This window comes from Eumetopias jubatus, unplaced genomic scaffold (assembly GCF_037043125.1).
Source record: "Eumetopias jubatus isolate StellerSeaLion01/CBP00866 unplaced genomic scaffold, mEumJub1_p1.0 scaffold_1, whole genome shotgun sequence".
NCBI classification, from domain to species: Eukaryota; Metazoa; Chordata; class Mammalia; order Carnivora; family Otariidae; genus Eumetopias; species Eumetopias jubatus.
In genome coordinates, this window is record NW_028274807.1 from 45,338,775 (window position 1) to 45,352,205 (window position 13,431).

The 13,431-nt window shown below is 34.8% G+C and overlaps 1 protein-coding gene across 3 annotated transcripts in view; it reads left to right on the plus strand.

Annotated features, from left to right (window-relative positions):
• Nucleotides 1-8,482, plus strand: part of EPHA6 (EPH receptor A6) — an 819,528-nt gene extending 811,046 nt beyond the window's left edge. For all 3 annotated transcript variants that reach the window (XM_088025312.1, XM_088025358.1, XM_028119182.1), the window contains 2 exons: nucleotides 6,986-7,135; nucleotides 8,368-8,482. In XM_088025312.1, coding sequence (XP_087881438.1) covers nucleotides 6,986-7,135; nucleotides 8,368-8,482 — 265 coding nt within the window. The remainder of the gene's footprint in view (nucleotides 1-6,985; nucleotides 7,136-8,367) is intronic.
• The last annotated feature ends 4,949 nt before the right edge of the window (nucleotides 8,483-13,431 follow it).

The following is a 13,431-nucleotide window of genomic DNA, read 5'->3' on the forward strand; positions in this document are numbered from 1 at the left end:
CAAAATATAAGGCATGGTTCTATGCATTTGATATTTTATAGCATTTTGAGTAAAATTATACCTTAAAATTTTAAAAAGAATTCAAAGAATTCTTTTATTAATTTAACTCGTGTTCAAGTTTACTATCCAGCCTAACTGTAGAAAGGGCAATGTTTTCTTTTTTACCTGATTAAATAAATTCTTCCATCAAAGTTTAGGTAGATAGTTTGTATGTTATTTATGGATTAAATAAATAGTGTGACGTGTAATCCCTGAGTTATGAGATCAGAAACGCATGTAAAAGCAGTGATATCGAGTAAGTTGAATACTGCTGCTGTAGTTCTAGGTCCCTTCACCCTGGGCTACCTCACGCCACCTATAACTGCCTCTCTCTCCACTCTGAAACCTACAAAGGCAGGGATAAGCAAACTCCATCAATAGGTACTTACTTTTCAATTTAAGGGAACTAAATGAAACTAGATCTTTCATCATGAGTCCGCCATTATGTCATGGACCAAACTTTTCTATAGAGAATATTTAAGTCTAAAACATCACTTATTTAATAAATTCCTATAATACTTTCAGCATTGTGCTAAGGCCCATAGAAAATAGAAAGATATGTGAGATATGGTCCTTGCCATCAGGGAATTTTAACTTACTCTTTTAAAAAAAATTCTTCTGTCGTATGGCTTTTTCCCAAAGAAGTAATTCAACTGAAGCAAAAAGATACATGCTATAAGACTGCATAGTCATCTGTAATAAAAGAATGTTGCTAGCCACCTAGGAGCCCAGCTTCAGGAAATTAAAATTATTGAGCATCAATATGTAGAACATTATACACTCATTTGATTAATAGTTATGAAAACTGAAACATACAAAGTATTAATAAATAACTGAAATATAGGCCATGTAAAATAGAATGGACCTAATCTGTGCAGTTCTGCTAACCATATATAAATGTAAGAGCTGGCAAGGGAGAAGTTAAGTTAGAGTCGTAACAAGAGAAAAGCCTTTAAGTATGTGATGGCTTCATATTAAAACAGGATCTTACTTTGCAATGGTGTTTCTCAAAATATAAACTTTCTTGAATCATTTTAAATAAATCTATTATTATTATATTTGCATGATAAATATAAAACATGGAAAACTTTTGAGGATAAAAACCTTCTTGCTTTTTACTGGCAGTTTTGGTATCTATTACTTACCTATTTAAGAACTTTCTAAATTAAGACTAGGACTGCGGCCACTGGGTGGCTCAGTCAGTTAAGCATCCAACTCTTGGTTTCAGCTCAGGTCATGATCTCAGGGTCCTGGGATCCAGCCCCACGTGGGGCTCAGCACTCAGCAGAGAGTCTGCTGGAGCCTCTCTCTCTCTCTCTCTCTCTCTCTCTCTGCTCCTCCCCTGCAGGCATGCTCTCTCTCTAAAATAAATAAATGAATCCAAAAAAAGAAAAAGACTGGTACAATTGTGAACTCAAAGGGCTCATTAGAGTGAAAAATTATTGGCTTTATCAGTGCTACCCATTTTTACGTAATTAGCTGTATTACAAGCATATATTTATTGAAACTTACACTGTGTCGTCATTTTTCTACCTATACTCCAGCCCTCTCGACCATAATTTATACATTTAGAATTTCCTAACTTTACCCCTTCCTCATTCTTCTGAGGAAAGTAGTAGACCCTTGACCTTCTGTTCTACAATTTGTACTTTTTTCAATGTGAGCTGCAGATTTTGCGGTAAAGACATTTCTCAGGTGGGCAGCTCCCACTAATCACCAAATAGCAGAAATTTCTATGTGCTCAGCAAATAGCAGACTGAATTTATCATTGTACATGGTTGATAAGAAAGGGCATTTATTGTTTATTAGGTAATATTCCAGACAATCCATGTGAGGGTAATGATACCCAGCCCTGGAAGCCAGAAAATAGCAGCATTTTTCAACTTTGTTATAAGATAAGGTGAAAGAAAAGTTATTGCACAGCGGCTATGAACAATGAGGGGAACCTGACCTTACTAAATCAACTGCCAGTGCAGTCGTAGAAAGGCCAAAGAGTAACTAGATTACTAAAGATGTGTGGAGAGAAAGGGAATTATGGTACTGAAACATTCTGGGAGCAAATAGCGAATGCTTTTCAGCAGAGAAATAGGCCAGCTAAGTCATTTAGTATACATAGAATGTCCTTCCATGACCTTTCTATACTAAGGACACAAATTAGCAAATTACATTTCCACTCACCGATTATATGAAATTGTGAAAGCTCGAGAGTTATTCCAGAGTTATCTCAGGAGAGGAAAGTGGAAGTCATCTGACACTGTCTGCGCCTCAAGTACGGCATAGGAGTATGAAGGGAAAGTCACTTGAATACATTCTTTTAATCTTGTTGAGTCTCAACAAAATTTTTTGACAAGTAATTAAAGATATGGGAGCCACCTTTTTTTAAAATAGGACATTCAGTTTTCCAGCATGTGTGGCTTTATGTTAATAAAGCAATAAGGGTACCCTGGTCATTTTGATATTTAAACTTAGTGAATTTACTACAGCAGTATTTCTTAAACTATGTGTTTTTTAAGTTTTATTGTTATGTTAATCACCATACATCACATCATTAGTTTTTGATGTAGTGATCCATGATTCATTCTTTGCATATAACACCCAGTGCTCCATTCAATACGTGCCCTCTTTAATACCCATCACCAGGCCAACCCATCCCCCCACCCCCTCCCCTCTAGAACCCTCAGTTTGTTTCTCAGAATCCATAGTCTCTCATGGTTCGTCTCCCCCTCCGATATCCCCCCCTTCATTCTTCCTTTCCTGCTAGCTTCTTCTTCTTCTTTTTTTAAACATATAATGTATTATTTGTTTCAGAGGTACAGGTCTGTGATTCAACAGTCTTACACAATCCACAGCGCTCACCATAGCACATATCCTCCCCAATGTCTATCACCCAGCCACCCCATCCCTCCCACCCCCCACCACTCCAGCAACCCTCAGTTTGTTTCCTGAGATTAAGAATTCCTCATCTCAGTGAGATCATATGATACATGTCTTTCTCTGATTGACTTATTTCGCTTAGCATAATACCCTCTAGTTCCATCCACATCGTTGCAAATGGCAAGATTTCATCCTTTTGATGGCTGCATAATATTCCATACACACACACACACACACACACACACACACACACACACACACACACACACACATATATATATACCACCTCTTCTTTATCCATTCATCTGTTTATGGACATCTTGGCTCTTTCCATAGTTTGGCTATTGTGGGCATTGCTGCTATAAACATCGGGGTGCACGCACCCCTTCAGATACCTGCATTTGTATCTTTGGGGTAAATACCCAGTAGTGCAATTGCTGGGTCATATGGTAGCTCTATTTTCAAGTTTTTGAAAATACTGTTTTCCAGAGTGGATGCACCAACTTGCATTCCCACCAACAGGGTAGGAGTGTTCCCCTTTCTCCTCATCCCCACCAACATCTGTCATTTCCTGACTTGTTAATTTTAGCCATTCTGACTGGTGTGAGGTGGTATCTCATTGAGGTTTTGATTTGGATTTCCCCTGATGCTGAGGGATGTTGAGCACTTTTTCATGTGTCTATTGGCCATTTGGATGTCTTCTTTGGAAAAATGTCTGTTCATGTCTTCTGCCCATTTTTTGATTGGATCAGTTGTTCTTTGGGTGTTGAGTTTGATAAGTTCTTTATAGATTTTGGATACTAGCCCTTTATCTGATATGTCATTTGCAAATATCTTCTCCCATTCTGTCGGTTGTCTTTTGGTTTTGTTGACTGTTTCCTTTGCTGTGCAAAAGCTTTTTATCTTGATGATGAAGTCCCAATATTCATTTTTGCCCTTGCTTCCCTTGCCTTCGGGGATGTGTCTAGGAAAAAGTTGTTGCATCTGAGGTCGAAGAGGTTGCTGCCTGTGTTCCGCTCAAGGATTTTGATGGACTCCTGTCTCACATTTAGGTCTTTCAACCATTTGGAGTCTATTTTTGTGTGTGGTGTAAGGAAATGGTCCAGTTTCGTTCTTCTGCATGTGGCTGTCCAATTTTCCCAACACCATTTGTTGAAGAGACTGTCTTTTTTCCATTGGACATTCTTTCCTGCTTTGTTGAAGATTAGTTGACCATAGAGTTGTTTTATAGAAACTGCTCAGATAATTTAGGAAAATAATGCAGAAGCTATTGCTAATCCTCTTGTATGTTCACATTGTACATTAGAAAAGTGAAGACTTGGAGAAATGCTCTAATTAAGAATCCTATTTAACTCTGTTTGCAGTGGATACCTTTATTATTTTGTATTTTATGTGAGATTTTGCTTATTTTATAATACTTATTGACATGAACATCCCTAGGAAACAACAAATATAGCAATAATAAAGTATTTATGATAGGTTTTCAACCTTTGGACATAACTAATCTTTGTTAGGGTCAAATCATGAATCGTTCTGATGATTAATTTGAATGAATCAGCCCACAATCAAAATAGCATTGCAATTTATTGTACAAGAAAAGAGCATGTAGCTTTTATTTTATTTTTTATTTTTTTAAAGATTTATTTATTTATTTGACAGAGAGAGACAGCGGGAGAGGGAACACAAGCAGGGGCAGTGGGACAGGGAGAAGCAAGCTTCCTGTGGAGCAGGGAACCCGACGCGGGGCTCGATCCCAGGACCCTGGGATCATGACCTGAGCTGAAGGCAGACACTTAATGACTGAGCCACCCAGGTGCCCCAGAGCATGTAGCTTTTAACAGCCTCCCAAATTGGAAATATAGTAACAGAATTGGGTACTAGTAAAAAGGATTCAAGCCACTGTTAAGGATTACCAGACTCGATATGACCCACTATGTAGTCACAAGATACATGCATATAATTTATGTAAATTTGAATTATATATTAAAAGCAAAAAAACCCACTATTTTTTCCTCATTATATCTCTTCACCTTCATCCATCTTCAACTAGACCCCAATTTAGAAAAAGGGAAGTCAATGTAGCAATCAAAGAAAAACCAAAGACATGAACTCCAGGCCTTTAATGGGGACTCTGTCCTGAAAAATTCCAAGGTGTCCCTTTCAGAGTCTTCAAGAGTTGCACAGTGTACAAGTTGTATGGCCACACTGAATGTCTCTGACTTTTGTGTTTCTAAAGACCCAGGGCCTGGTTATTTAAAGGTAACTTAAAGGATTTTTATGGGTAATTTTGATTATTAGAGATTTTTGTTTTACCTTATCCACTAACCTTACAGCCTAACTCCCATTCTCATATATTTTTAACAGAACAATACCAGAGTTATATAGCATGCATACTCCATTCTGCTTCATAATGGAGGAATTTTTATTTCATGTGGTTTCATCATATGTTTTCATATACTAATGGTTTCCAGTTAAAGCTGAAATAGTTCAAATATGAATGGTAAATACTATTATGATGAAGTATTCCAAATATGAATGTTAAAACTATGGATCTAGTTAAGTCTCTATGGATTCTTCCATTCTTTAATTTTATAAAAAATTAAAAACAAAGTAAATGAAATTTGGATTAATCTTCAATATTCTAATAAAAATAATTCAATGATTCATTTCTAATGGGAATATTTTTCATTACTTAGAAAATAGATTTGACTCAAATACTGAACATAAAAAGGTTACTGCTCTACTATTTAATATAAACTCTAGACCTAATAATTTTTAAATGATGTATTTATTATCCCAGAGGGCTAATAACATGCTTATAAAAGCACTTTTACTACCAGGTATTTTGTAAAACCATATAAAATATTTTTAACAATTTTCATATATCTCTATAAGGAGAACAATATAATTTATTGCCAGAATCAGTTAAATACACAGTTCTTAGTTAATTTTACTAGAACTTCTAAGGTTACTTCCATGTTTATTCTGTCTTTAGCTTACATAAAACTATTCTGTATATGTATGTACATATACACACATACATATATTTATGTATGTATTTGTATCTGAATATGCACACACCTGCTAGCCTTTCCAAAATAATACCTTTATATTATTTTTATATTAAAAGTACAAAAATATGGTGCTCCTGGGTGGCTCAGTTGGCTAAGTGTCTGACTCTTGATTTCAGCTCAGGTCATGATCTCAGGGTTGTGAGATCGATACCACGTCATGCTCTGTGCTGGGTGTGGAACCTGCTTAGGATTCTCTCTTTCCTTCTGCCCCTCTCCCCCCGACCCCTCTCAAAAAAAAACTACAAAAAATATCCCCAACTGCAATGCCCTTTGCATTATATATTAGGAGCAAAAATACAGATGTCTGTATCACTCACTTTAAGATCCATCAATGCTGGGTTCCTTTTTCTTGTTAACCCAACCTTGCATTGATTTTGCTTTGTTTAATGCCATATTAATATCTGTGCTTCGGGCTGTCGTATTACCCTAGGCTTGGATGTATGTAAATCTTATTCATGCAACTGAGGTCTGTAACAGCAGAAATTATTTTTTAGTAAATAATAAATTCTTGTTGAATGTTTGAGAATAAATAAATAGAGGCTTGACCGATGAATTCACTGAAAAGGAGAAGGGACTATCATAGCAAATATAAAAAAGGCAAAAGGGTAAGGATTCAGGGGCAGGTTAGAAAGTCTAAGAGTAAAGAACCTGTGGCTACTTACTGTCCTTTGGGGATGAGGACTGGGCTATTCCTCAGGTTTGAAAACACAATTTTATGCAAGAGGAAAAAGTAAACAGCAGTTTGCAAGATGTGGGTTTTCTCAAGATACATCTAGTATAAAACCCAGTTAGTGGCAAAAAGCAGAAAAAGGCAAACTGATAAGTGAAACTGACCAGATAAAAACAGCTGATTTGAATATAATGGAAAAATTAGAGATTTTTTTTAATGGAGTATGAAAACATTAGAGGTAAGGATATTGAAAAAGGCAAAAAAAGGAAGTTGGGTATTTTTTGCTTTATCTAACTTTTAAATGGTCTTCATGGGTTTTTTCTTGTAGAATGCCAGAATCCCCTGGTGAAGTTCTGGAATATCCTCTGTTTGTCACAGTCGGTGACTGGCTGGATTCTATAAAAATGGGGCAATATAAGAATAACTTCATGGCAGCAGGGTTTACAACTTTTGACCTAATTTCAAGAATGAACATTGAGTAAGTGGTCCTAGGTTTATTATTGTGTTTAGCAGTCCACTCAGGAGATTACAAATTCAAATACTGGATCAAGAACACCATGATTCAACTACATTTCCTAACGCTAGTATGGCATTTCCACATCTTTCCTCACCATTTCTGATTATCATTTCAGTGGAAGTTGGACATTACACTTTTAACTATTTTCCTTTGGAAGAGTATGTTTAATTCAAATAGCTATTTTAAAAATTTGTTAATGCTTTCTGAAATGCATATTACTCTCATTCACATCCTAGACTTTACATCAGCAAAGTTTACCTAGGCAAATTTCTTATGACTCACATATACTAATCTTGCATAATCAATTCCTATTACTTTCATCAAATGTAATAATTGTAATCATACATTATCATCATGTAATTTCAAAACTCCTTCTCTATATTATTAAAGTTGGGCATTTTTCCATTGTCTCAAAAATTATTCCCTGCCTGGGTGCAGTAAATTGTTCAACATGTGCTTAAAAGGTAGATACTAAAACTAGTTGGTTGAATCATATGAAATTCCCATTATTTTGAAATAGTGATGGCAATTTCATATAGTTCAACATAATACGGCTTTTTGTTTTCAGATTATTGAATGACCATAGGTCCACATTATACCTTCTACCCTATTTATTATTTTGCTAATACTGTTGAAAAGTTATATCATTATCTAAATTGTATACCTGGGGCACCTAGGAGGCTCAGTTGGTTAAGCACCTAGCTCTTGATTTCGGCTCAGGTCACAATCTCAGCGTCGTGAGATTGAGCCCCACGGCAGGCTCTGTGCTCAGTGAGGAGACTGCTTGAGATTCTCTCCCTCTCCCTCTGCCCCTCCACTCTCTTTCTCTCTCTGTCTCTCTAAAAAAATAAGTCTTTTTTAAAATTGCATACCCTTTAGGTCTATGGAATGTCTGAACATTATGTTAGTACCTGAATTTGAAATTTTTCTTTGTATCCTTAAATTTGAGGTAGACTTGATACATTATCTGGCACCAGGGAGAAGAAAAATGTAACAAAGTCTTGATGTTCACTTATATCTCTGCTTAAACTCTCATTTTACCAGCTATACAATTTTTGTTAAATTCATAAAGCAAATCTGACATGGTACATACTTACCTTATGTAAATCTTCATTTCCTATCTCCTGTACTTACCAGATCTAAATGTCTCTCCTCCCCCCACCCTCAACTCTATCTCTTTTTCTCTCTCACAGTGATATTAGAAGAATTGGAGTCCTACTCATTGGACACCAGAGACGGATAGTCAGCAGTATACAGACTTTACGTTTACACATGATGCACATACAGGAGAAAGGATTTCATGTATGAAAGTACTACAAGCACTTGTGTTTTGTGCCTCAGCATTTCTAAAATGAAAGATATCCTCTCTACTACCCTCTCTTCTGATTCTCCAACATCACTTCACAAACTGCAGTCTCCTGTTCAGACTACGGGCACGCACCTTTTGTTTATGCTTCCAACTTGGATTTTAAAATTATGCCTCATAGCTCCTCTCTGAATAACCTGCAAATAAAACCCCGGCCCACTGCAGATTATCACTACACAATGGTAAATAACTCAGCATGGATTTGTAACTTTGTACAACAGTATTTGGGAAGTGTTTACGAACTTAACCCAAAGGAATTTGCGCACATGCGGCTTCCTTAGTGATGTATTTAGACTTCGATGGTAGATGAAAAAGAAATAGTTGACCTTTCTTTCATGTTTTGTGATCAAGTAGCTTCCAAACTGACATGAATATTTTTAGATAATTATATTCAACTCTGTGGATCATATTGTTACTTTATTTAACTGTTGATGCCTGATGTTGTTAGAATTATTTGCAGAAATAACCAATGATGTCATTTGGTGAATTCTTGTCAGGTGTGACTGCACTAAGAAGGGGGTTATCAGGGAGGGAGAGGGAGAAACATACTGTGTTTTTCAATCTTCTAAGTCTGGGTTTGTCTCTTTTTTTAAATTGACTTTATAGTGTCCTACATATTTCATAGTAGGTGGTAGTTTAGAGGCTTTTCCCTTCTAAGTTTTACTAACTATAATATATTTCTCTCCTACCTTATGAAGATCACCACAGAAAGACCAAGAGTGGGTCCAGTGTTCTAAAGGCTTTCATCGAGTGAAGCATGAAATAAAAACCATGTCTATTCCCTTGGTTCACTTTCACAAGTTTGCAAAAGCAGTTATCAAAGCACTGAGAAAATCAGTTATTTTCAGTAGAATTGCTTCAAATAAAAGATCTAAGATTATCACCTTAGATTTAATGTAAAAAGAGTAATTAATTTAATTTAAACACAAATTTATGATAGCTATATGGTGCCCAAAAAAATAAACACATCTAACTGACTGTCTGATATTGGTGCATTTTGCAAGTTTAAGAATCTTTATATTTTTTTCCTAAAAAATAAGTTACATGAACATGCTGAGCTGTTTTCCAAACCTTTCAAGAGACAAGTATGCCACTGCATGTTCCAAAGAGGATATGAACAGACCTAACACATGAGCATATATATATATATATATATATATATATATATATATATATATATATATATATAATTGTGTGTCAACCTGGGCCCATAACACAATAACATAAAAATGTGAACACAGCTAAAAAGTGTGTTGTTATAATTGTCTCAGAGGCTGCAAAAAAAGGCAAATATATTTTTCAGTGAATTAAGCTGAGTCAATTTATCAAAACAGTGCTGCTTTATGAGTAAGTTCAATTGTAAAATCAGCTGTTGTCTGTGAAAGTATAGAATGGCTCTTGTGCTGGGTTTGGAAGAGTAGGGAGGATGTGTTGAGAAAGAGAGATTTTAAAAAGAGCAGGTTGTCTAAAGATGATTATTTAATAAATCAGTTTTTCTTTGATCCAAGACATAAAGGTGCCCAACCCACATTCTCCAGTTCTTACCTAAATTTTGGTAATAGCAGCTGTCTTGCTATTAAAGGAGACTCTCTTTTATTCTTTAAGATTTGTTGATTGTCCCATTAGACTAGACCCTTCCACATACATTCTTTTGCTGATTTATCTCCTGATTTTTGTCTATCACAGCTTAATTTTTCTCGTTTCAAAAAAAATTGTATTGAGCTAGAAGGACGAGTCTTTTAAATATTCCTTAAACTATACTAAAAAAGAAAAAACTGAGAAATTTATCACTTTTTAAGTAAGTGTGTCAGAAATGCTAGCAACAATTTCTAGGCACCACATGCATGGTCATGCATCACTCATGCACTGTCTGCAGTTTGCTTGATACATTTACACAAACCTGGATACATGTAGAGGAAATACAAAATTTCCATACTTACCTGTCTTCAAATATATATTAAATAAGAACAGAATGTAAAACAGATTAAATTTATTAATCATATATTTATTTTTATAATACAACAAAAAAGTATTTAGAAAAATAAGGAATAGAATAATTATGGTCTTCCATAGGACTCTGTCAGCAACATCTGTATACTTTGATGAAATAAATTCTATAAAGTATTTAAATTTCTATGAGATGGGCATTCAGTACGTGCATATTAAAGATTAAAGTTCACTGTTAAGAATTTTTTTCTTAAAAAAGTACAGAGATCTTTTTCTATATCTGATTAATTTATTTCTTTTTTTCTTCCCTAACATCTTCCTCTAGTATTATAAAACTGCCTTTCCCCTTCATCTCTTATCCCAAATGCTCTTTAAAATTTCTTTAGAATCATATTTATATTTTTCAGAACTGTAAGCATGATAATCTTATGTGTGATTTTGAACTTCATCATGGTCAGAAATGTTGCGTTCACACATGGCTGAAATATTTGTGCACAATTAAACAGAAACATTAAAAAATTAAGGATATATATTTCTTAATCACCTACCAATCACAGATCCCTGATCCCAAGGATGTTATAAGATCCAGGAATATTAACAGTTAAATTGCCAAATTTATTTGGAAATTTCACATGAAATATTTTGAGATTTACACATATTTAGTAATTAAAACTGTTTAATATGCATAAGTATAGAACTTAATTATAGAAAGAAAATTAGTAACTTACATAAATCACAGCCTTCAGTAATGATTTTTGATAACTTCAATATGCATATACATTCATGTACCTGCTTTATTTTAAATTTTCTAATCTATACTACTGAGGAGCTTTTTGGATTTTGTAGATCAGACAGTTGAAGAAACCATTTTCATTTTATTTCCTGGGTGGCCAGTTTCCAGTCTATAATCAACTCATTATCCCATAGTATAAGGCATATTTGGGGAAAAAATGTAAAAACAATGCACAATCAAGAAGCGAGATTAGGTATGTAAATCATTAAAAAAGCAATCAGAAATTGCAAAGCTCTTGGCTTAAGAATCAAAAATTACAGCACTTTTGCACTGAGTTATCTTATAGCCATTGATAAATAAGTTACGCATGCCATAATAGAAAAAGATCTGTATACTTTAATACTCTGCATTACTCTTTAAAATCTATCCACTTTTATCACCAAATAAAACAGCCTTTTTTTTTAACAGCCTTTTAACTACAGTTCTAAGACCTATCTTAGCCCTCAAAGGGAAAACAAATCGAAATTCAATTCTTGAAAAGCAAAGTCTTTACAGAAATTCTTCTGAAGAGGTGGTGAAGAATTCATTTCAACCACATGGCTTAAAAAAATCCATTTTTTATATCTTTCCCTACCAAATTTCTACTTTATAAATTATCCCCAAATTTTCACCAACATTAGGTTTCTTTTTTCTGTTCTTTCATTAAATTTTCTAAAATTTCCTCCCTCAGCTCCCTCTGTTCTTCTCTCTTTATTCCTCCATCCCATCTCTTTTCTTTTCTCAGCTTCTACCACTCCACCCTGATCCTTAACGGCAAAAGAAAGCACAGAAAATCCAAAAAAGATCTTACTACTCTCCTTAGAAGAGGCTGAAGATGGAGGGAAGGGAATGTTGCAAAAGTCATACATTAGTATTTTGGGTCCCACCACATAAATGAGAGCATTTGCACTCACAGAGAGGGAATGAACTTTGGTTTTTATTAACTGGAAATTAAGTGCTTTGGAAAGTAATTTCAAAATGGATGATGATGATCCTTTTCTATAGCTTCAGATAAGGAAATTTATTATTAAAAATTTTGTATTTTAAGAATCAAAAACTGTTATCAATTCACAGTTGGTGTACATGTGTTTATGTAACAGAGACTAGAAGCAAATATATCACATCTTCTACTATTATCACCTTAACTTTTCCAAGCTCAGATTCCATTTAGTAGAAAAGACTCATATCACTTCATGTTCAATCCAAAAATATTTTGATGCTTTTTATATGAAGACTCCAAAAGGTAGAGGAGTACACTGAGTCAATTTGATGTTATTCTTTCATTAGGACACCAGGCACTGAAGTCACCTAACTTCGGTTTTTATGCTCAACATTTTCAGCAACTTTCAATCTTTATAATGTTCAGTAAAGAGAGTATAAACTTTATTTAGTTCAATTTAACAAATTATCTATGAAGTGTCTCCTACACACATAAGATTTTTATGGCACAGATGAGTTTGGCTGTTCTGTCCTTACCTTCAAAACAACTCTTAAGCTTAAAACTTAGAGGTTGGAGCCTATTTGCTATGCTTGCTTGCTGTGATTGCCAAGAGCTAAGGGCCAGCTCTTTCCATAGAACAAAAATATATTAAATAAATTAATAAAGCCTTGTCCAGTGTGAATTGGGTTTGCAGTCTTTATGGAGAGAAATTTATTTTGTACTTCAAATTCTCATACAACACCCCACACTTCCCCTAGGAGAGAAGAGCATGCTTGCAGGATTCTCCTAAGACAATCTCCGTAGGAATCACAGATTTTTCTTGCCCAGTGGCAAACTTTTCAGTTCATGTGTAGATTCACTACCTCAAAGGTGCCTCCAATTAGAAAACATTAGCCTTTTTTCAAAACAACTCTGAAGTCATCTCTTGCCCAAGCCAATTCACTGGTCTTAGTATACGTAATAATAATTATGAACCCGCAATAGTTGCATAAAATTCTTTCAAACATGATACATTTAACAAGGGAAAGAGATGATTACTCATGCCTAGATCTAACATATTACTAAACGAAATAAAGGAAAGGAAAAATCTTAAGTTGCAGAGACATAAATACCCCTCTTCTGTTTCCTTAAAAAACAAAATATTAGGCAGGTATTTCAAAGATTTCACAGGATAAAAATAAATTTTGTATGTTATAGGGGATGTGACATTTCCAGGGGAAAAAGGTCAACAG